This window comes from Ananas comosus, linkage group 4 (assembly GCF_001540865.1).
Source record: "Ananas comosus cultivar F153 linkage group 4, ASM154086v1, whole genome shotgun sequence".
In the NCBI taxonomy this organism is placed as follows: Eukaryota; Viridiplantae; Streptophyta; class Magnoliopsida; order Poales; family Bromeliaceae; genus Ananas; species Ananas comosus.
In genome coordinates this window covers 4,898,148-4,924,246 of record NC_033624.1, presented here as the reverse complement: position 1 = coordinate 4,924,246, position 26,099 = coordinate 4,898,148, and the positions used below count along the sequence as shown (strand labels likewise).

The following is a 26,099-nucleotide window of genomic DNA, read 5'->3' as shown; positions in this document are numbered from 1 at the left end:
TATATATATAATATATATATATATATAATAGTTTTCTATTTATAATATTACCTTTTTTCTTCCTTTCACCAAACAACTATAACAAATAAATATTATTTATAAATATATAGTAATTTATTTTATAGCATTAAATATTATATACTATCATATATTATATTATATACTTATCTATAATATATTTTAATATACTTTACTTATAGATATAAACTATAATACTAATATATATAATATAATAATCATTATATATCAATAATATATAATATATATACCGACCGTCCCTAGCGCAAGTGGCAAAGGGCTAGGTGGTTGGTACCTGAGGAGACGAATAGCATGCTACCTATCTCTCAAAAGAAAAAATAAATAAATAAATAATATATAATATATAGTATTATATTATATAGTTATTGTATAATATATTTTAATATAAATATAAATTATAATACTAATATATATAATAGAGTTGGGCTAGAATAATATTAATAGTATTTGTCCCTTTTTGCTATCATGTTTTTAACTTTTGGATCAATTTATTTGATCATTTCTAACAATTAGATTAAATATTATAATCAAGTGGGGACCACTCAACCCTAGGAGGACCACTCAACCCTAAAGGACTAATATCATCGTAACCCTACAATTTCTCATCTAAGGATTAAAAACTTGATAGCAAAACGGGTCAAATATTATCAATAGTATTCCAGCCCAACTCATATATAATATAATAATCATTATATATCAATAATATATAATATATAGAATAAAAGAATATATATATATATAGAGAGAGAGAGAGAGAGAGAGAGAGTGTGTGTTGAGCTGGAATGCTATCAGTAGCAAACCAGCTCCGTTGTCACCCATTTGTTTTCGATGATGGAGCCTTTAAATTGACGATCGGCACCATTGAACATGATCTATACCACTTAAAATATCTAGAAACTAAATTTCAAATCATTTCGACATCATTGACCTAATGATCAAACGGTTTCAAAATTTGTAATTTTAATGGTAGATATGAGGCATTTTCTCGTTTAACGGTGTAAAGCTATTCAAATCAATTGAATTTTGGTTAGAAAATTCTTTAAACTATTTAGAATAAAATCTATACTCCCGATCTTGATTACAAAATTAATATCATCACTTTTTAGAGGATATTCATTTTCAGCCGTTCATTTTTACGCCCACTTGATGGACAAGAGAACAATATCGAAAAAGCATGAAATTGATTTTTAGATACTTCAAGAGGTATAGATCATATTCAACGGTACGGATCATCGATTTGGATGCTACATCATCGAAAACAAATGGGTGGCAACGGAGCCCATTTGCTACCGATAGTATTCTAACTCAACTATGATACTTTTACAAGCATCACCATCATGGTGCTATTAGGTTTTAAGCCATTGGATCTACTTTTTGATTATTAATAGCCCTTGGATTAAACACTATTCCACCTACCACCACCTACCACCATCATCTCAACCTCACATCTCTCCATCCAAGGGCTAAAAACACACAAGTATCACCCCCATGATACTTTTACAAGTATTCTAGCCCTACTATATATATATAGTAGGACTACTATACTCTTATGAGTACTGGGCCCTTCGTATTCATAGGTTATTTTCGATGATGGAGCTTCCGAATCGACGATCCACTCCGTTAAATATAATCTAGAGTATTTGAAACTTCTAAAAAATAAATTTCGTAATTTTTCGAAATCATAATAAAGTCCATCAAGCGAGCATAAAATGAACGGTCAAAATCAAACGACATCCTCAAAATGGTTAATTGGATTATTCAATTTAAGATCGGAGTTATTGATCTTTATTTAGTAGCTGGGCTCTATGAGTCCGGCTATGAGTGCGAAAAAATAACGACTTATGAGTACGAGGGCGATCGTACTCATAAGAGTATAGTAGCCGGACTCTATATATATATATATATAATAGTTTTCTCTTTATAACATTTTCTTTTTTTTTCCTTTCAACCAAACAACTGTAACGAAAAAAAAAATTTCCTACAAACCAAATACTATAGAGCGTAAAATTAGTTTCCTTTGAAAACAAATTTTCCACCGAAAATTTTTTAAAAAATTTTTACATGAAATCAAACAACCCCTAAAGGTGCGTTTGTTTCGGGTTATCCTGACAGGATTACGGGCAATCCTGCCAAAATTACTACTATAGTGTCCCTAGTGTTTAGTGGTCTGTGAGATTTCAGCATCGATGGCTTCTCGGCACGTGTGGTTGGTGTCGAGACAAGTCGGAGTGGTTTTGGCGCAAAATGGACGCAAAACGGACTCAGTGCGGCGCGAGAGTGGAGTTATGACACTGAAATCTGCAAAGTGCATGATTTCAGTGATGAGTACCGGTACCTGGGGAGAAGTACCGGTACCCCAGTGAGATTGCAGAACTGGATGCTCTCAAGTTTGCGTCTGATGCTGAGTGCCGATACCTATTGTGGAGTACCGGTATCAAGCTCAGGTACCGGTACTGCATTAGGCTGATACCGGTACCCAGCGCGCGAGACTACGGATTGAGAGGCCGAGTACCGGTATTCAAGCTGAGTACCGATACTCCATATAGAAAAGTGAGTTGGTGAGGGGTATTTTGGTCCTTTTGAAGTGTCGTTCATCCCAACCAACCCAGCTTATATAGAGTTGTGTAGAGAGCCTTGGGAGAACAGATAGTCACTCTTCTTCTTCTCTCTCTCTAGATCGTGAACGCCGCTCGTTGGGAAGTCAAGGGTCGAGCTCGTGTGGAGTCTTCGCTTGCTAGGAGGACCGTTCGTGTGCGTGGGTCGCCTCGAGTGAACCTTTGGAGGTCAAGCGAGCACGCGGGTTCTCCTATCGACTTCTAGCCGACGTTGGACGAGCGCTCGAGGTGGGTTAATGTTTACCGAAATCGTTACATTTCCTTCTAAGTCATAGCATTACCAGCATGTATTCTTGGCTTTATTCATCATGATTAGTGGCTCAAATTCGTGGATTTGTATACTTTATTGACATTCGAATTTTGGAGTATTATTTAGTGATTTTTGATGATGTATACATGTTGAATTGGGATTTGATTTAGGAGAAAACTCGTTAAACCTACACCGTCATTTTCTGAAAAGTTACTAGATTTAGCTTCAGGAGCTGTTGTTCTTTTGTATCCCCGCTGTTAGTGCGTACTGGATACACAAATTAGTGTAGGGTGAGTTTACGCTCGTGCTGAGGGGTCGAGTTCATTTTACAGTAGTGTGTAGACTGTTCCGTACTGTAGGGTGCCGTCGCGGTTGACGGTGGACCCAGATTTGCATTAGATTGCGCCAAGGGCACGTGAGCTTTGGTTGTTAGACTAATTAGACCCATTTGCATTGATTACAGCTTGTGAGAGCCTGATTGAGCTCGGCAGAGACACGCTTGCATACTCGGTTGGGTCGCGCCCACGAGTGCCGCTCCGGAGTGAGGTTTTGACTTGCATTGATGTCGCAACCGTCCTATTTTGGACCATTTTTTTGGACCAACCACCCCCGTGGGTGGTGTACTGTGTAGCTTGGCTACAAGCATGGTGGATCCGTTTGGGCAGCCCGTGTGAGATTGAATCAGTAATAGCTAGTGATGCATGTTTATATCTACAGATAGGCTGTGTTGGTTAGCGATAGTATAGTGGCATGTAGCTGTAGAGTTCTTTCCAGCTTTTCTTACTATCCTTTTTATATATTTCTGTAGACTTAGTGGGTGGGTCGTTAAGGTCGGTGACGATATCCACTGAGAACTACTCTGTTTTGCAGTAGTTCTCACACCCAATTGTTTACACCTTTTGCAGAGCCTTCGTCTGTGGCTGCTGCTGTTGTGGATTCGAACCGAGGCAAGGGAGTAGCGAGCTAGAGTCAATCCTTCCTTGGTCATTTGCTAGAGGAGCACCTGTCAGAGGTAGTTTTGGATTTTATATACATACTGTTTTGTTGTGGTAGTACTCGCTGGAGCGAGGAGGTGTTGTAGCCTGTGTATGTACAATGAACCCATTTTGTTTTATATATATATATATATATATATATATATATATATATATATATATATACTTGTGTTTGTTTTTAGCAGCTTCGGACTATGGTTGTAGCTTTAACGTGCTTACAGATACAGCTATCGCTTCGTATATACGAAAAATTTCTATGTATACGGTGGGATCTGTTAGCGTGCCCGGAGAAACGTGGTAAACCGGGGTATGACAACTACTTTTGGTTCATCCAATATGTAATCTAGCCAGTAATGTAGTATTACAAATGGTGCAGGATTACACCGAAAATATTACCGAGTGGAGGGTGAGTATTTCATATTACTGATATCGGGTTATCTTGTAATTATCAAATTTATCTTTTTTGATAATATAATAGTTGAATAGTGATGACACGAAATAACAATTTAAATAACAACCAATTTATCCCATTTAGGGCGTTCGAGTATTCCTACTAGGATTACAAGCAATTCTGTGAGAATCACTGCATTTGGTTTAGGCAATTCTATGAGAATCACTTCGTTTGATTCACCCAATATCATCCAAGATGATACTAAAGAGAAGAAAGCTTTATGGAATCTCCATAGGCTAAAGAGAACTATTTAATACTCGAAAATTCATTAGCTGTTTGCTTGGAGGTCATTCAAACCCCCTCGTTCGAGAACGAGATCGACATCCTCTCCTCCCTCCGCGGCCCCCGCCTCGTCAACTCCCTCGTTCTCAACCTCGTCGCGCGTGGGCGCCAGCGGAGAAGGAGAGCGGCAGCGCGAAGGGCGTTTGACAGCGACGGCGGCGGAGAAAGTGGAGGAGGACGAGAAAATAGAGAGGAAGAAAGAAGAGAAAGAAGAGAAAGAAGAGAAAGAAGAATAGAATAAGAAATATTGTAAATTTCACCCAAATAGTGAACTTTTGCAAGAGTGTAACTCTCATTCCAAAAAGTGTAATTTTTATCTCAAAAAGTGCAATTTTCATCTAAAACAGTGCACAAATTTTTTAAAACAGTGTAACTTTATTTTAACAGTATAATTTCATCTTTTTCTTCCTTGTTTTATGATTTTTGATCTTTCCTGTAGAAAAAAATATTTTTATTTTATTTTTTATTATTCTTATTTTCTTTTTCTTTATAATTTTTTTTTGTCACGAACTCTTCCTTTTCCTCTATCGCAACCATCGTCTTCACCGGAGTGTAACTATTTTTCTCCTCCTTCCTCGTCGGCGTGCTTCTCGGCCCCGAGAAGCACTTCCTTTTTGTCGCCGGTGGCGGCGGTGGAGACGGCGGGCAGAGAAGGGTCAGAGAGGAAAAAAAAAATGAGAATCGCGGCGCGACATAGGCAGCGTCAGAGGCGAGGAGTGCGCGGGCGAGGACATGAGGGATAGAGGTAGGGGGGCGGACCGTTTCCGCCTCCCCCTCCGTCGATTTCTTCGGCGAAAAAAAAAAAAAAAAAAAAAAAAGAGCAAAAGGTGTAAGGGTATTTTAATCAGTTTGTTGAAAATTCAAACCAAACCTGCAAAATCGAAAAAAACAGCTCAGCTTTGCAAAAGCTCAAAACTTGTGAATTTTTTATGCAAATTGGCCTTTAGATTTTAACTTTATATTTATATTTTAAATTTTAAATTTTTAAATTTACAAAGTTCATATTAATAATTTAAATTAAAATATTTAAATTTATATTTTTTTCAGATTTAAAATTTAAAATTCAAATTCAAATTTTAATTTTTTAAATTTAAATTTTCAATTTTCAATTTTAAATTTATATTTATATTTATATTTATATGTTAAATTTAAAATTTTTAAATTTAGAAATTTCATATTTATAATTTAAATTAAAAAATTTATATTTTATATTTTTTTCCTGATTTAAAATTTAAAATTTAAAATAAAATTTTGAGCAAATATGATTACATCTTATTGTCTGAATTACTGAATTTTATAAAATATAAAATAAACATACTAATTCTATATATACTGTAATTAAGTACTATATTACTACATTAAATCAAACACCGTAATACAGCATTAATAGTAATCGAATTCTTAGATACACGATTATGTCGAAATAACCTGTAATGTTATATAACGCAAACTAAACGCGCCGTTAATATTTGAATTGTCCGAACAACTAATTGAAATCTAAATTGCAACCTAATTATAATAAAAATTAAAGTCTACAACAGCCTAAAAATTTTAGCCAAAGTTAAGACCAACAGTGTAATATGAACAATACATCTAGTCGTTAACAAAAAGCACAAATTTAAAAGAGAATCTACATAAAATCCTCAGCATGCATTACTATTGAAATGATATTCACAAATTAATTTTCATTCGCAATCCCGAGCATCCACAATAAGTCCCATCACACATAATTGTCCTCTACACTTTTATCCGGAAACAAGATCCAAGAAAATCATATGTTTCAAAAACAAAAGACTAATCATCACCATCCAACAGACCAGCTGCTTTCAAACGAATAATACAAATAATAATGAGAGATACTGGAAAGAAATAATCCCATGGTTAACATTCTAAACTTCAGGAACTAATCACTAAAAAAAAAATAAAAGACTAGAAAGCAATAACCGAAGATTTCAGGGCATAACAACATAGACTAACCATTCTTCTCCATATCTTAACCACCATAACATTTCTACTCAACTTTTGTAGAATGTGATACAATTTATTTTGGTCAATGAGAAATCTTCATTAATCAGTGATAGCATTAAATTTCCCATCTCCAACAACTATTTCAAATGAGTTGCAAATTTCCTTGCAATTTAACAACTAACAGCTAACGAAGCAACCAAAATGGCAAACACTATGATTGACTTAAACAGCTCAAATTGAAACCAAAAAAGGAACTGCCCCATTATAACCACCACAAAACCACTACCAGATTAAGATCAAGGAACGAAGCTCCATAGGTTACAAAACAGGAAGAAAATTAAAAACTATAAATATAGTTAAAAGGTGACTGAAAAGGGGCTTTCTAGTCATCACAATAAGAAAGACTTCAGAGATTCAGAACGGCTTTCTAGTCATCACAATAGAAAGACTTCAGAGATTCAGAAGTACTATAAAGAAAAAGTCGCCCAAACTGAGAGTCATACCGAAAAAATAATAATAATAATCTTAAACAAGAAACAAACTACTTCAACAGAAATCACAAAGCCTCCGTGCCGAAATGAACGAATCGTATAACGCTCCAAGGCGTAGGCAGCAAAGTTCCACTGCCATATGCACTTCGTGCTACATCCTGACTCGCAAACCATCACTGCACAACAAATTGTGAGTTAGACTCCTGTGTTGGCAATAAAAAGCAATATTTGCAAATTCTTAAATAAAACACCATTTCAGGTGATAATGACAATTCGAATATCATTTAGCCACAACAGAGACATGCGAAAATCTGTTTCCTTTTCTGGGACATTGATGACTCATTCATATTTACAAGCAGCCACCAATGCGCCTAGGCACATAGGTGGTCCTACCTAGGCGTTTAAGCATAATCTTGCCGCCTAGCCTACATAGCCTACCACCCATGCAGGTATGCCTATTCTCTGCATGCAATTCAGACTTTAAGCCTTTGCAAAGATATCATGCTCAAGATTTTGCGATCTATTACAAATTTAGATACGGAAAATTCTCTACTTGTATACCCTATAAGTACGGCGTACATTTTACACCAACCCATCCAAGGGTTCAAAAACCCCTATTAGATTTTTTGTATTAAACAAAAAGGGTGATAGGACTAGTAAAAATATTAGTAGCTTTTCGATGGGTGAGATGTAAGATTCACACCCTATAAGTTGTGCACAGATCGCATTGCTCTTCACAAATTAATTTTATACTTCTACATCATACCGCTTTCTTCTCATATGTATATATTAAAGCAACAACAAAATCAATGATATTACAAAGTTGAGCTAGAATGCATTTAGAAGCAACAAGGGACCTAGTACTACCACTCAGTTCTGCCACCGAATGCGCATCAAGATTCCCACTCATCGGAAGCATTAACAAGTAGCAATGCACATCCAACGGAATAAAAATGTGGACGCACTGAGGGCCGGTGCTTTGAAAGCATTCTAATTCGACTATAATTTTATATATTTATAATAAAGCTAGATTTAAAAGCATAGTGTCCTAAATAATTCTCCAACCGTCACTCAATATAGAACTAAAATATTGTAGGAAAAGGAACATGATTGTATACAATAAAGAGTACTTTTGCAGGTCTATGAACTAGAAATATCTAACCTACAGCTCATATTTCATGAGGATTTGCCATTGAGGTTAACTAAAGATTCTTGATTGAGCTCGACATTGATATCAATTCTATCGATGCTCATTATACTTCCACCATATTTGTAGTTTATGACTCGCCTTAGGGTATTATGTCTATGTCTAGGAATCGTATCTCATAGCACAAACAATCATATAAACATAGTAAGGATTTCCAAAGCAATTTACTTCTAAGCACCCCTCTAGCCGCAGTATTTCTTCCCATGTAAGATGAACATGCTTGGCTCTTTACTAACATGAGAATTGGATACCAGAATAAACAAGAGATTAAAAAACCTTCCCCAAGCAAAGTAATCAGTGTATTTTGACAAGATTTATATTTATATAGTTATTACTCAATTATAACAAACAATCTCTCAGATCATATAAGGTTAAAAAAAAAAAGCCAAAAAAAAAAAAAAAAAAAAAAAAAAAACCTACCCCAACACAAAGATCAATCTCTAAAACATAAGCAACTGAAACTCAAAAAAAATCAAACAAGAACTAATTATTTACCTACTGTTGCTGCTGCGGCTGCTGCTGATAATTTCCGTATCCCGGATATGTAGCATAAGCATACATGTTAGGATCTTGAGGTGGGGCATAGCTGTATGTATCATAACTTTGAGCATACCCATAATAGCTGCCATTCCACTGGTTAGGATCCTGTTGAGGCTGAAAATCAATAAAGAAATTCAGTGTCCCTTCAAGATCAAAAATTATAGGAAAAAGGCCAAATTTGAAGAAAGTTATAGATAATGCTACCTGCTTATTTGCAGGTGTACGACCCCACGAGAGCCGTATGTTTTGTCCCCCAAGCTGACTACCATTCAGCATCTTTAGAGCCTCCTCGGCACATGATCTGAAGAAACAAGTATAACATGTATACATAAATAACATAGCTTTCACATTTATATCTCTGCAAATTTTTTTTCTTCACCTATATAACCGTAAACTTTCTTATATGTATGAGCCTTGCAACTATACTTTTAGCAGGACGGAGGACTTCAATCTATCAATTCATTTTTCAACACAGAACCCAAATCAATGATAGACACATCTAAACATGATGAGTATTTGAAGTACCAAGAACTGAATTTTCAGATTTTCAAAAATCATTTACTTGGTGTATGAAAGGCCTCAAAACAAACAATTTTTGACAGACTATAAGAGTTTTTTACTCATAACGGTGTAGAACAGACCGATTTGACTGAATTTTTTGACAAAGAATTTTTCACCATCTAGATCATGTTCAACAATACAAAAGAGTCATCATGTTCATGCAGGAAGTTGGATTTCTGTTAGAATTTATTTTTGAGGGTTAGTACAAAAATATACGGAAGAACTTAAACATTTGAAAGGCCAATGTAAAAGTCAGAAACTATAAACATATTTTAGCACAAGAAAAGATGCAAAATCTCCAATAAAAACTGGTCAAACAAACATGATTAAATTATCACCAAATAAGGGAAAATTTTATGTTTGAAAATGTAAAAAAGTGCAAACCTGTTGGCAAATTGCACAAACCCACATCTCTTGCCTACAGGTATCTTCACATAAACCAGTTCTCCATATGAACTAAAAACTTGCTTTAGATGGTCGTCCGTAACACTTGAATCCAGACCACCAACAAATATCTGCAATTACGAAACTCTTTTCTAAGAACACAGAGCATCTATCAACAAATTGTTGCATTAAGTAAACAAAGTACCCACAGTTGTATTATTTGGATCATTCTCGGATTCAGTTCCTTGAGTAGTCTGGTAAGAAGCTGCAATATCAAGATATGTAAGAAACTATTTGAGCTAGAAAGTAACTTAGCGGCTTCTACATATATATCACATCAAATTCACCTATTTGCACAGATACCATGTAAAACTAGAATTTCAAGGAAACCCCTTATGGTGAATTCTTTCAAAATACGCTTAACTATAGTTGGCTAGTCATCAAATTTACAAGGAAAATTGATTTGCTTTGCAAAAAAAAAAAATTTAAGGCAAATGTTTTCATAAGTACAAGGTATACATGTAAGAAAGTTTTTAAATAGTACATACAAAATTTCAGATTTTTGCAGGAAACATGAGTAAATAGAAAACTTTACTGAATACCAATCGATAATATACATAGAAACAGACTATTGACTTGGATTGATTGCTTGTAGAATTTTACTATAAATTATTTACAGCTGAGTCAAAAATATTGGGGCGTACAATTGGCCATTTCTATCAACAATATTTTGATTTTTTATTGTAGGCATATAAGGCTACTTAAAGTTCCCAAATTCAATCTACAAAAAGGGAGTACTATATTAAACCAAAAGGCCCAAGTATAACAAGACATCGATTCCCATTTTGTCCTTAGTTTTAATAGCAACAATTTACACAGTGAAATTCAATCTGCATAACAATCAAGTCATCCTCCTAGTCAAATGCCTAGAAAAGTACCAGGCCAGCACCATCTGTAGATTTCATTAAGATTAAAAATTTTGAAATGAAACCAAAGTAATGAGGTACTAAATTGTCAATTGAAATTACGAAGACCAAATTGCAACTGCAGGCAGGCTTTAGGGACCATATTTCCTTATTCTTGAAACTCTGGAGACAAAATTATAATTCGGTCCAAAATCTAGGTGCTGGATACGGAATCAACACAAAAAAATATTGACTATAAAGAGGATCAACTTTGGAACAGTCAAATGCAAACACAATTAAACATCCAAATATACAAATTAGCATGCAAGTTCTTAACCTACAGATTACATCTGATGGTATAGATATTCCATTAATAACTTTGATCTCAAAGTCCTGCTAGGAAAACATTCTCTAATTAAATCGAATATTCTCTAATTAAATCGAATGTGCAGAAATTTCTCACCTTTCACATGTGCATTCAGTAACATTCATTCAAAAGATAATATTTTTAATATCAATGAGAGAGATAACAGTAGCATTCACACAGTAGCGTATCTAGGAGAGAACTAACTTCACAGCAAATAACAATTTTCAGAAGGGTAACTTCTTTTCATCTTATGACTCATTGTGAATGCACTAAGCCCTAAGCATGACACAACAAGATGCGGCATTAAATTTAGTGTTACTAGATAATCAATAAGGACTCAAGGAGCATTGCGGCCATCACAACTGGTAATTAGGTGATAACTCTTCATGTCAAGAACTTAGCAGTTCATTCATTTTCAGTATGAACCACTAAGGCAAAGTTTATTCACCAAATTGAACATTTTGGCTGACCATCTTCAAAATGATACAATGAAAACCACTAACATTTTTTCTGTTGCAATCTGATCCAGAAAGATTCATTTGGATAATAAATTTTTTAAAAAAAAGAAAAACCACCAAGTGTCTATTCTCACCAAATGGATTTGGTATAAACAACTACTTTGGACGGTTGATTTGTGCAGCATAAGATAATGATGATCTTTTAAACACCAAATCACGTTTTATAGGTCAAAATACAAAGGGAAATAAGTTAGTTTGTCATTTCATGTTGAACAAATGTTAGTGGTTGATACTGCAATTGGAAAAAAGTCAGTGGGTTCTTATGATTCTAACTGATCCCTTTAGACATTAAGGGCATGTTTGATTCATGATTGGAATAAGAATTGGAAATGGAATTGGATTGCTTCAGAATGGGGAATGGAATGGTGAAATTATCGAAAAATGTTTGGTTCATTATTGGAATGAAAATCGGAATGGACAATTCGGATATCTAGAATTTTGAGAGAGGGTTTTCATTAAGGGATAGGAGAGTGCTGAAGGGANTTAGAGAGGGTTTGAGCAATTTACTCTAGAATGGACCAATCTAGAATTCAAAGCTAGATCGGGGATTGGACCATTCTCATTCCAAAGTGGAATCAAATCAGAATTCGATTCCTGTGAAGCAACAACTACTATCGGAATCAATGAATCTCACTGTGATTCTAGAGTCTAAACTAGGTGAACCAAACAAGACCTAAAAGATTTCAAAATACTAATTCAAAAGGTAGGCATTCATTCTTTAGCAAACAGAACTGTTACTAAAAAGAAAAGGCTGAGGAAGAATATTCATAAATTGGATTTTCAGCACTTATCATTTATCAATAAAGCTCTAACCAAATATTAGAGGAGATCGTCCAACGTAAAAGATGAATATTGCCTAAGAAAAAATCAGGCAGGGCCAAAACAACAACTATATATTGCTACATTACGATAGCTGGAAGATTAGACATGATTTCCAGAATTATGCAGCTAAATAGGACCAAGGGACTCGATCCTTAGAAGTCCAAAAAAACAATTAAAGAACAACCTAGAAAAAGATTTTATAGATATTGACAAGCTGACCGAAGTTAGTTTGATCTTTATAGAGCAAGTCTTAGAAAAAAAGGAAAAGTAAGGATAATGCATAAAATCTCCGAGATAGGGGTGATGAATGAAGTAAACTAAGACTCTAGGCACCTAAATTAAATCAAATTAATCTGAGAATAAACACATAGCAAAATGCCGCATGAAACACAAGGAATCAAATTCTCAGATAATAAAAACTGCAGTAACAACAGGCCACCCAAACAGAAAAATGCATCTCAGCTGAAAACTTTCTGTCACTAAATGAAGGTAGCATGTCATCCTACTTTGCAAAGATATTAACTTCTGCAAGTCTCCAGTACTGAATATTATTTTAAATGATCCTAATTCCACAAAGGAAAGTACTAGAGGAGATGGCCAGGTAAATCACGGAGCAATACCTATTATATTTAAGTGTATGATGTAGCACAATATTTTGAAATATCACTACAAGACCAAGCATTCAACTTATATTACAAATTATTGGGATCAAAATAAAGAATTCCAAAGGTAATTCACTAGTTAATATCCCCTACAAAAATATTCAATAACCATAAACTGAATTGTAATCAATTATACCAGAATAATAATGAAGCTACATACCAGTTTGAGAAACCGAATTCTTTTTGTTTGCAGCTGGACCAACCCGCATTGGCCTTGAAGAACAGTAAACTCCATTCATTTCAGTCATAGCACGTGCTTGTTCATTTAGGTCTCCGAACCTAACAAAGCCATAGCCCTTGGAAATCCCAGTAAGCCTATCTGTAATAACTTTAGCCCCTTTCACTGAGGAGTAGCGGGCCTTGAATGTCTCTTGTAACAAGTAATCCGTAACATCTGATGCCAGGTCACCAACAAAAATAGTATGATCTGCGCCATCATCTCCTCCACGCTTTTCACCTGCTCCACATGAAGCCCAATTCAGCCTGAAAGCTTGCTCAATGTTTGGCATCATCTGCCCATTATATGTCTGAAGAACTCGCTCTGCAGTAGCACGACTGACAAACTCAATAAAACCATATCCCTCCGACTGCCCAGTCTGCCTATTTCGAATGATTTTCACTGAGACAACCTGCGTTGTTGGACAAGCCATAATTAGAGGGATCACATAAATTTTGAAAGCATACAGTGATGCCCATTATGTTCAAGTATATGTATTATTATTGCCATATATTATTCATCTGTGTCCCTGTTCAATTAGGATAGCTGTAAAAGCACAACAATATCTCAATTGAAACGATAACATTATTTGTTTCTTACAAGAGAGATCTTAAAATAGATATGGCCAAGACATGTGAAAATGGTGGTCGGTTTTCAAATTTTGTAGTATTCCTTCCCTAATAAATCACAAATGTGGTGTAGAATAACACCTGCAAGCAGGCGTAATAGTATAGACAATTGCAAGTTCATGAAGACTTAACAGAAGTAACTCATAACAAAATTAAGTATAATCTTCAATACTCTCAAATGAGGACAAAACAACTACTTGGTTCATGCATTGCAACACACAACACAAGTCAGCTTTATCGCTAGGTCAGATCACTTTTACCAACTGTGAAGTTAAACTATATTGTATTCCTAAGAGATGCTCTTTTATCGTGCAACGTTATTAGTTATTACAAGCTATATTCTCTCCAAGTGAAATTGCAACTTAATCTTCTTGCATTACCTTAAATCATGTCAGTGTTGGCCAATTCCCCCCTTCACACCCCTAATTTGATCATCTTACTGTTACAGAAAGAACATGTGCATCTCCACAATGTTTTCACCTAGATTATTCTGCACGCAATTGAAGCCACTCTCACTGTAGAGTACGCATATTTATTCTTTTATACCTTACGGTAGTTATAATGACACATCAGTTTACACATTCTCAGCTCTGCTACACACATTTTTGTGACATGCTGTTTCTTAAGATCCAAACTTTACTCCATCAAGCATAATTTTGACTATAACAGTATTTTATAGTTCACTTTTTAAAGTACACTTTCATTGCATTGGTCTCTTGTTGCACCTCCACTTCACTAAATCAGACCCAATCTATGCCCTACATCCTCCCTAGTAGATATGTCTCTCAAAATATTCGATAACACTGAATCATCAACATTAAGACATAATCAAGCAATGCCAGGGGAGCTGGACAACTTTAATTTACCGAAACATTTAGAAGATGTCAAGGAGTTACTTCAGCCGTTCATGGATAAATTACTATATATCACTTGATACGCCCTCCCCTAAGACCAGTTACATGCTTCAGATCATCAACAACAAACAATTTGTCATTAGCACACCGTAATTTAAGATACAACCATCATTGCATATTCATCTATATCTATGTAATATATAAAAGCGGATGGAAAATTTTTAGTTGACAAACAGACCTAGATGGAACAAAGGAATATTCCATGCATACTACAAAAAAAAATTAACTAACTAAAAACAAATAAGATTTGCAAACTAGAATAATTTAAAAATATGTATCAAATCAACAATTTTTTAAATTTTATGTTTGATTCATAAATTTAAATCTGAATTCAAACTTTAATTTAAACTTTGAAATCAATTTAAATTTTTAAAGGGATAATTACCTATATATCCTCAAAACTTCTGAAATATCTTATATACCCCTCCTTTTTTGTTTCAAATATACCCCTCATATATTTCTCCGTTATTCAGAAATAACCCCGCTATTAGTACCCATTAAGTCATCTCGAATTAAACCCAAGTTAAATTTCTACCATAATTAAAAAGAAGTCAATATACCTCTTTTGTCCCTAACTTAAAGGCAAATAAGAAAAGTTGGTAACAGTAGAAGGATATATTTGAAAGGGCAAAATAATAATTTTACAGAGATAACGGATGTTCCTAACAGTTCACTAACAGAATCTAACTCTAGGAGTATATTTGAAAGAACTTGGACGTTAAAAGGGTTTTTTTATATTAGTCTTCTAAGCGGGATAAATAAGAAAGTCTGAAACTTTTTAGGGGTATATAAGCAATTGCCCCATTTTTAAATGTGTATACATTAAAAAAAAGGGGCTTTTTTTGCATTTGGCCACCTCAAAAAATTTAGAACACGATGAACCATTCACCGTGTTTGAACACACCGTGTTCAACTAAACGCCGCCCAAGCCAGCTTGCGTGGCGCTGATGTGGTGCCTGCATGGCAAGGATAGGACCAAAATTGCAATTATAAAATTGATAGGACTATTTTGTGAAAAAAACCTTTTTGAGGGGGCCAAATGCACAAAAAAACCAAAAAAAATTTGTTTGTTATCGTACATAAAAAATATTTGCAGTATAACTAAATTGGAAACATGCACAAAGACAAATCAAATTTAGAAATTTAGGAATCAATTTAAATTTTTAAATTCTGGGTATACACTAAAACAATCTGTTTGTTATGGAACACATAAAAAGCATTTACGGTATAACTAAATTGAAAACATGCATAGAAACAAATCCAATTTAGAAATAAATCAATCGAAAAATAGACTCTGCCATCAATAACCATTTAAATTCAAAATACAGTTTCAAAATTTATTTTAACTTAAATTTTATATTTAAATCTAATTTAATTTGCAAATGTGACGTGCATCGCACGTGCACTGTAACTAGTTTACATAAAAGTAGATAAACATGTCATAAGATGGACTCTCTCTGTTTCTCTCCATTTTTCTTCCTTTCTCAATTTTTCACTCCAAACCAAAGAAAATGATTTTCTATCCTAAATTTATCTTCTATTTTCTCCTTTACTCCCTATCCAAAGGGAGTGCAACAGGATTGAGATTCAAAGAATAACCTGAAGTACTAATTTACTTCGACTTCCTCCAAGCTCATGTACTACAACATTCTAAATCCACTCAATACTTTAAACAAAGTACCACTCAGAAGGATAAGTGCATGTCTAGCCTAGCTTCTGGAACAGTTCTACACAACAGTGACAAATCTCTGAGAAAGCATGCTTCCAACAAACAAAAGAATGCAGCACTGGCTTGAAAAGTAGAAATGAGCTTTTGGGCCCAAAAACAGAAACTCCAACTAGAAGTTTCTGTACAGCAGGAAGCTATGATGAGGAGACTTCGCTGAAAACCCATTACCATTTCCCACTTCTTCAAACAACTCTAGACAAGCTCACGCCAAGTAAAATAGGTCCCAAATCCTCAACATAAAGCCTTAAAAGAATGACCGATATTCTATCAGAGAACAGTACCAAGCAGGACAAAGATCTAAACAAGGTAAAGTAAAAGGCACATTTACATCCGAATAGAGAGAAATTAAGAAGAACGCAACAATCGTCACCTCTCCGCTGTGGCCAAAGCACCCCCAGAGAAAGGTCTCATCCATCCAATATTGCAGGTCCCCGATCCATAGGGTTCGGATCTCATCTGCCGAACCGGGCTGCAGCGGCGCCGCAACAGCTGCGGCGGCGGACGCCTGGTACTGCTGCTGCGGAGGCGGCGGCCCCATCTGCTGGGGCACCACCGGTGGCGGCACCATGGACGGCTGCTGGTTCCACATCGGCGGCGGCGGCGCCCCCGCCGCCGACGGCGCCTGATAGTACTGCTGCTGCGGCGGCGGAGGCGGCGGCGCCATCACCGCCGCCCACTGCTGCGGCTGCTGCTGATGGTGCTGTTGATCCATCCCCATTGGGGGCTGAACCATACCTCCCGCCGGTTGCATCATCTTCGGAGCGGAGAAAAGGGTAAAATGATAGAAAAAATCCTAACCCTAATAACGAATACAAGGCGAATAAAACCCTAAGAACAGGATAGGGAGAGAGCAAGGAAAGGATAAACGATAAACCCTAGGTGCAAGAGCGGGTACAGGGGAGGTGGCGGAGGGCGAAGGAGACGACGGGTCGGGAGGAAGCCCTAACCCTAACGCAAACCCTAGATAGAGCACGCGAAAGAGAAGTAAGGAGCCCCTGCTTGTGGGATTATATAGGGCGGTTCGAGTTCGATCGCTATTCGCAATCGCCTTGCACAAGAAAAACAAACCATCCCGAACCGGTTGAATCAGTTCACTTGAACCGGGCGAGCCCGAACCAAAGGAAACCAACTCGTGCCGCAATGCAAATGGGCTTGGCCCATATTTAAGATCCGAAATTATTTACGCCCGACCACAGTTAGATACAATAGGTGTGAGGCTACTACACCATTGAAAAGTATATATTTCTAATTTTTAGATCTTAAATCTCCATGATTTACTAGTTGGTGGTGATAATAGTATCAATCCAAAAATATAAAAATTAGAAATTGGTGTTTCCAATAGTATGATAGCTCAAATCGATACAGTAGTATTATTTGTTTTGAATTGAATGTCTTAAAATCTATTTTCGTAAAGTTGTTTGTTTTTATTGGTCTTGTTTGGCTGGGCTATAGAAAATAGGACAGTTATAGAATTGATATAGGATATAATACTATTGTCACGCCCCGGATTACTCATTTCTCCGAGCACGCCGACAAATCCGCCGCATATAAAGAAATTTTTTCTGTATACGAAGCGATAGCTATACCTGTACCTATAATCATACAACACTACAACCAGTAGTATAGAGCTGCTAAAAAGAAAGCATATATAAATAACATCGGTTCAAATATATACATAGTATCCTGATACAAAAATACTCGCTCCGACGAAATACTAACATCAGTATATATAAGAACCAAAAACTACAACTATCTATAGCTGGTGTAAATCTCTAGGTTAGTAGAAACTGGGAAGGGATCTAGTTCGCGACTCCCTTTCCACGATCTGAATCAGCAACAGCAGCAACCAAAGACGCAGGCTCTGCAAAAGGTTTCCAATAACTGGGCGTGAGAACTACTGTAAAAAGAATCAGTCTTCAGTGGGATCTGCTGCCGACCTCAATGGTTCACTTACTAAATCTACAGATATATGCTCAAAAATAGTAAGAGAAGCTGGAACAAACCTACAGCTATATGCCACTATACTATCACAATCCAACACTAACTATCTGTAGAAAATGGAATCTCTGACCCAATCTCACTAGGGACTGTGAACACACCCGTCCCGCCTGTCGAAGCTACACTAACCGCCACCACGCTAGGTCGTCAGTGGAGAGCAAGTCAAAATAAGACAAACCGACATCAACGCAAAAGCATTAAGCCCGACTCCGGAGTGGCACTCGTGGGCGCTACCCAATCAAGTATGCAAACGTGTCTCTACCGAGCTAATCAGGCTCTCACAGGCTATAATCAATACAGAAAGGGTCTAACTAGTCTAACAACCATAATCTACGTGCCATCGACACAATCTGATGCAAAAACAGCCAACGGGGTCCACCATCAACCACGACGGTACCCGACAGTCCGGAACAGCCTAAACACTACTGTAAAAATAAGCTCGGCATCCCAGCACGAGCGTAAATGCATTCTACACTATTCTGGGTATCCACCGCCCACAAACTGCGGCGATACAAACAAACTACAGCTCATAAAACTAAATCTAGTAGTTTCAGGAAATGACGGTGTAGAATCGATAGTTTTCTACTAAGTCAAGTCCAAATCCGACATGTATAATTTAGCTAATATTTTAAGCTCCAATTCAGATTTAAAACCATGCAAATCAAAGAACCGAGCTACTAAACATGCTAAACGACACCAAAAATACATGCTGTCTACATAAAGGCTTAGGAGGTAATTCTGAGAATTCTGGTAAGTATATCATTAACCCACCTCAAAAGCTAATCTAACTCCGGCGAGAAGTCAAAAGAAGCGGAACTACGCGCTTGCCCCGCCTCCCAATGATGCGACAACGACGTCCACGCGCTTGAACGGCTCCCCGGCGCAACGTCGGCGACAATCCGAATTCCACCCGAGGCCTCTACCTTGCTCATGGTCAAGAACTAGAGAGAGAAAGCACAGCAAAAATAAACTCCTCAGCCTCTCTCTATCCTATATATAGTAGTGGGGATAAGTGTAGTACCCTTGTTTATTTATTTATTTTTTAAAATTTTTTTAGTCGGTTGGTGATGCATGGGGGTGGCTTTGGATGCCACGTGCACCCCCCATGCATCCTTATCTTGTGGCCTACAGAGGGATAGTGGTGATTTGTAATTTCCCTCTCTCTCTAGTTGGAAGTGGAGAGCTCGTGGAGGCTATAGTTGGAGATTGGAGCGACGTCAACTTCGCGCCTGCGAGCCGTTGGAGCGTGCGTGCGTCGTGGTAGTGCCGTTGGAGGCCGGGCGAGGGTGCATTTTCGTCGTTCTCGACGTCGCGCCGGTGCTTGGGTCGCTGTCGAGGTGGGTTACATCGGTTTTGATTCCTAAGTTCTAATCGTCGACATGTATAGTTTTCAATTTCTGGATAATCTATTCTAGCTCGAATTTATGGATTAAATGGTAGATTGCATATCTGAATTTGGAGCATGTGGTAATAAATTGAATAGGTTATACATGTTGGACTTGGAAATTGAATTAGGAGAGAAAACCCTGCGATTTGACATGTCACTTGATTAAGCTGCCTGTATTAAACTCTAGAGCCGATTAATTAACGTTGTATCTAGTCACGTATACACCCCGAGGACGATACTCCAGGTGGTTTAAGTATACATTATACGCCTCGGTGGCTGGTACCGAGTGGATTTTTAAACAGTATTGTTCAGGTTGTTCCGGACTAATGGGTGCGGTTAGACGTGACGTGGACCCGTATCGCCTTTATGTTTTTTCTTTTTGCGTCAGATTGTCTGAGGGCATCTTTACTTGTTGGTTGTTAGACTCAGTTACGAATCTGATTTTCTTGACTATTGGCTTTTCAGAGCCTGTTGTAAACTCGACCAGAGATAACGCTGCATAGCTCGTGGTGTACGCCCACGAGTGCCATCCGAGATCAGCTTTGCTTTCGCGTTGTGTTCCCATAGCCAGTTGGACTTGCTCTCCACGGACCAAGTTATGTGGATAGAGCCTGATAGTTCGCAACGGAACCGCGATGGGACTGGTGTATTCACAGTCCGGGGACGGGTATGCTTACCCAAGTCCCCGATTGGATTGGTGTCAGATTTGACATTTACTACAGTTGGATCAGTAGTACGAGCATGATGTGTAGTGATCGATGAGCGGTAGAGTTTACTTCCTGCTTTTCTGACTATTCTTTTGCTCGCCTTCTGTAGACTTAGTGGGTGGCACCGATGTGGTTTTGGCGTTACCCCTGAGCACTTGTTTTTATCAGTATTCTCAACACAGTCAAGTTGTTACCGCGTCTAATTACGAGACGACAGGTTCCGGCTGCTGCCCTCCGCGGATAGCAGAGATCGAAGGCAAGGCGTCACGAGTCACGAGCCTACCCGTTCGTGCCTGAGCTAGAGTGCCACTAATTTAAGTTCGCAGGTCAGCAACATCACGTATATTGGTAACTTGCCAGAGTCACGCGTATAGTACGTTAAGGCTGTAAAACCTTTTAAACTTGAATAATACACCCAAAATCGCTGGGAGGATGAAGTTTGGACGCACGATTATTTCGTCTGGTAGTTTGGAGTAAGCCCACTTAGATCTGGTACCAAACAATCTACACACCACTTGCGCAATTCTAGTCTAGATACCTCTCGTCGTAGGTTCTTCTATTAGACCAGATTATAATCTACATGGAAACATGTTACCGTTTTCCATAAGTAAATTGTGTTTGCTCGAACCCAAATTTAGGCAGCTTTGATACGGATTCTTATAGTGAGTCATTGATTCAAATTCATGCACAGATAACTATACATCGTCAACGATAATTTCTAGCTATACCTGAAATGAACAAGAGCCATTTTGCCAATAGAACCAGAGCTGGATGATTGTCCCACGAGCTCAAAACCATAGTTGCTGCGTCGGACGTGCATGTGGACTACATAGACATTACGGGGCGTACCGTTGATCAAAATAAAAGAGCGATTTATGAGGTATGAATGTAAAAAGAAGCTATAAGAGAGAGCTTAACGGAAACAAACTAGTGAAAAGTTCGTGATCTAATATTATGCAAGGTACCGGGACGATAAAAGGGACAAACTTACAAATAAAAGTGTTTGTAGTGGAAACATATATCAAAACACTATCATCAAGCAAAATAGCTCATCGAGAAAATTACACGCAAATAATAATCTGACGCCCGTCATATAGTTTTAATAAATTCCGTCAAAAAAAGTCACAAATGACTTATTATTATAAATTATAAACTCCCCTCCCGTATGTGATAGGAAGAGAAAGTAAATCGATGAAGAAAAAGTTCCTTGTTTGTGGCGCCTCAGGGGAAATTTAATCTGATGAAGGCTGGTGCCAGGACGAACCCAATATATTCTATGGGAAGAAGCAGGAGAAAACCTTAAAGAGACTAAGCCGTCTACACAGAAATATTCTTAGTAATTGGAGCGTTTGCGAAGGCAACGTGCGATTGTACAATAACCATAAAACTGCAGACGGGAAGTTATGCTTCACTTAAACAATACTAAAGTATCGTCGCCCTTGAGAAGCGAATCAATAGCATAACGAGTTACATGTCGAGAAAGAATCACTTCAAGACGACCAATAAAAAAGCTATACGGACAGAGAGAACTACATTAGACCGCAATGAGAAATTACAATCTTATTTCTAGCAAAAGACAATGACGCCACCACGGATATCGCCATACGAAGACATAACTTGAAGGAATTTCACTATCAGATAAATTTCAAAATAGTCAGCAATAGAAAAAGAATCACGGAAATTAGTCTTGCTAAATGGACTGAGTATGCAACGCATCCACATGATATGTGATAAGCAAGTCTGATGGGACGAAGTGGGGCCAGTTAAAACTTGCGAACACCCCAAGATAAATGGAACGTCAGGCAGCGACGAGGCAGACCGCGATGCCATGCACGAGATGGAGAGACAGAGAAGTGTAGAGCAGCGAGACTGAACTCGAGTGATGAAACGACAGCCAGCTGATGCAACACTGTATAAATGCGAAAACGTCTATACTAGCAACACGATTGTGCTGAGAGATAGGCAGAGCCCGAGGTGTGTCAAAGCGCGCCAGGGCCAGAGGGGGGAAGTCGAAACATAGTGAGATTGAATGTTCGAAGAAAGACAACTCTGACCGAATACACAGCGACAAAATCAGTTGTGAATAATAAAAAGCCCTAATAATATATATAATTAACTAAAACACATTGCGGTAACAAGGAATGCATCGCAAGATTTACCCTTGATTCATCAAACCTAATTGGTAAACGAACCCGCTTCTAGATAAACACAGAATGCCCAACAAAATCCTGTTAAGAATATGCGATGTTGACGGATGATAAGAAGGCCACCACACGCAGAATCCTAACCTACATACCAGAACCAGCTAACAAGCAGACGTCCGAACGGCAAGCTACCTCACAAAACATGAGACTAGCCAATGAGCTACTCAATCAAAACAGTGAGTGTATAAGCCCAAAAAATGTCAGTTCAATAAGACAGATGAACATGCGTGGACCAAAGTTACACTATATACTTCATATAATGCATCACAGTAAGAACTCATCTGCATTTCCTTGAAGACATAAAAGGGTTGTTCTAAACCAAGAACACAATAATAATGAAAATGGACAAAAAAAACACAGAACGTTCTACATGAGAAAGTCAGACTGACCTCTGATACACATAAATAAACAAAAGTGTCCAATCAAACTAATGAACAGGACAGGCCGGTGGACGGAGAGGTTAGCTCGTTTTCGGCGATTTGACCTAAACCATCTTCGATGGCAGCGCCACTGAGGCCTGGTTGTTGAGGGATGGGTCAGTGCGATGGAGAGGTTATTGAGGATCTGTTCGTTCCAGAGGGGGAGGTACCACTGGGAGTACACTGTTTGTCAGGTGATGCACGATTGGTGCGGAGAGCGAGGCGAGACCAGGGACTGGTTGCGCGCAGCTGAGGTGGATGAGTTCTGTGGAATGCTGTATGGATGTATTTTCCCAACAGCATGAAACAGAAAATTGAGGAGGACTTGAAAGGAATCCAGCAGGGCGAGCGGACAGTTCAGGAGTATGTTCGGGAGTTTACTAGACTCCTGAACTGTGTTCCGTTTGTAGCCAGAGATGAGGCAATAGGGTCTATTTGTTCGAGCAGGTTTGAGACCCGATCTATTACGGTTCGTCAGGGCGCAGAGGTCGAGGACTTTGGATGCGTCCATTGAGCAGGCATTATGGGAGGAGAGATGAGAGGTGCGCTGCGGAGAGGGCTCAGGGGCCGGGACAGAGTCAGGACAGGAAGCGCCCCAGCCCAGACGACGGAGGTCAGTCGAGTAGCAAGCGTCCGCCGAGGCCTCCACGATCGCGTTCACAGGTCGTGGGTTCTCGGGCGTCAGCGATCCAGGGACTCTCGTCAGAGGGACAGCCTGAGAGGACGCCGCAGTGTGTGATCTGCGGAGGACCACACTGGCCAGACAGTGTGAGCAGAGGAGGGCCGTGCTACGGGTGTGGCAGCCGGGACACATGAGGGCTGCTTGTCCCCGAGCAGCATCGCCAGCACCATCATCAGCTTCAGCTCCACCAGCACCTCAGCCAGACTTACAGACAGCACCGAGTTACCGCCAGGAGGATAGGTCGTCCATGCCGCGACAGGGTGAGCAGCGACAGCAAGGCTCCGATGGCGAGTCTATGCAGCTCAGGTGGAGGATTCTACAGCAGCGACCGAGTAGTGGCAGGTATCACTTGATTTCTGGGCATTAGAGTTCGCACTCTTTTTGATACTGGTGCATCGCATTCCTTTGTTAGCGGAGCTTTGCATATTGCATGTCTAGAGTTAGGAGCATTGTCAGAGCACGAGAGGTGCAGATTCCGGACCATGTTTTACAGGTTGCAGATGTTTGTTGTGTGTCCGGTGCAGTTGGATTCGTGGGTCATGCCCGCAGACCTGTTGGTGCTAGAGCAGCTGCAGGACTTCGACGTTGTGCTCGGTATGGATTGCTGCGGCGGTACTATACTATATTAATTGTGGAGCGAGGACTGTGACGTTTCCGCGAGTTAGGCCAGGAGGAGTTTACTTTTAGAGGCTGCAGAGCACGCTGTTTGCCACTTGGATATCTTCGGCGAGGCTCGACAGATGCTGATAGGGTGTATTGCTTTCTTAGCGACAGTTGTGAAGGTACCTACCGGCGACCGGGACTCGAGGATATTCAGTAGTCGCGGAGTTTCCGGATGTGTTTCCCCTGAGTTGACAGACTTGCCGCCGGAGGGGAGATTGAGTTGTGTTGATGTAGTTCCTGGAACTACACCAATCTCAAGGTACCTTATCGGATGGCGCGCGCTGAGCTGAGAGAGCTAAAGGCCAGCTAGGATTTGATGGACAAGGGATATGTGAGACCCAGTGTGTCCTTGGGAGCGCCAGTTGTATTTGTTAAGAAGAAGGATGGTTCGCTCAGGTTATGTGTAGATTACGGAGCTGAATAAAGTGACATCAAGAATAAGTATCCTTACCGGCGCATTGATGATTTTTTGATCAGCTGCAGGGATCTTATGTCTCTCAAAGATTGATCTCCGTCAGGTTACACCAGTTGAGGGTGAGGGCCGAGGATGTTCCAAGACGGCTTTTCGGACTCGGTACGGGCATTATGAGTTCACGGGTGATCCTTTTGGATTGACGAATGCCCCTGCGCATTCATGGATTTGATGAACAGAGTGTTCAAGCCGTTTGGATAGATTTGTGGTAGTTTTCATCGATGATATCTGATATACTCCCGGAGTGATGCTGACATAGGAGCACTTGAGGATTGTGCTACAGAGCTTCTGCGAAAGAAGAAGCGTTTGCCAAGTTGAGAAGTGCGAGTCTGGCTACGGGAGGTTGCTTTCTTGGCCACGTGATTTCAGCCGAGGGGAGCAGTGGACCGGAAGAAGATTGAGGCGCATTCGAGATTGGCCTAGACCGACGACGGGACTGAGGTACGAGCTTCCTGGGACTGCAGGATATTACGCGTCGGTTTGTGGAAGGCTTTGCGAAGCTTTCACACCCTCACACGCTTGACGCGGAAGGGGATTCTTTTTGTCTGGAGCGACCGACTGTCAAAGGAGCTTGACGATTGAGACTGAGGTTGACGTCCGCTCCTATCCTTGCCCTTCCTGTTATGGGCGAAGGATTTGTGATCATACAGTGTGCATCGCACAGTGGACTTGGTTGCGTGCTGATGCAGCATGGTAGGGTGATTGCTTATGCTTCACGGCAATTAAAGGATTTTGAGAAGAATACCTAACGCATGACTTGGAGCTTGCCGCGGTGGTTTTTGGCTTTGAAGCTCTGGCGGCATTATTTGTATGGCGAGTACTCGAGGTCTTCACGATCATAAAAGTCTCAAGTATCTGTCACACAGAGGGAGCTAAACCTGAGGCAGCGCCGGTGGTTGGAGTTACTGAAGGCATATGACATTAGTATAGTATCATCCCGGCGGGCGAATGTGGTGGCAGATGCGTTGAGCAGGAAGTCAGTGCAGAGCCTGAGTTTGAGGATTACTGAGCAGAAACCCTA

At 39.0% G+C, this 26,099-nt stretch overlaps 1 protein-coding gene across 2 annotated transcripts; it reads right to left on the bottom strand.

Annotated features, from left to right (window-relative positions):
- Positions 6,837-17,536, bottom strand: LOC109708969 (polyadenylate-binding protein RBP45-like). Of its 2 annotated transcripts, none has more exons than XM_020230955.1 (7): positions 16,917-17,536; positions 13,218-13,686; positions 9,993-10,048; positions 9,784-9,914; positions 9,043-9,139; positions 8,798-8,952; positions 6,837-7,267 (listed from the first exon to the last, which is right to left on the bottom strand). In XM_020230955.1, exons 1-7 carry the CDS (start codon positions 17,298-17,300, stop codon positions 7,243-7,245), a joined length of 1,317 nt encoding a protein of 438 aa, XP_020086544.1. In that variant the 5' UTR covers positions 17,301-17,536; the 3' UTR covers positions 6,837-7,242. The 2 variants fall into 2 exon arrangements, with proteins under 2 accessions (XP_020086544.1, XP_020086545.1); XM_020230956.1 differs by having other exon boundaries at positions 6,933-7,267; positions 8,794-8,952.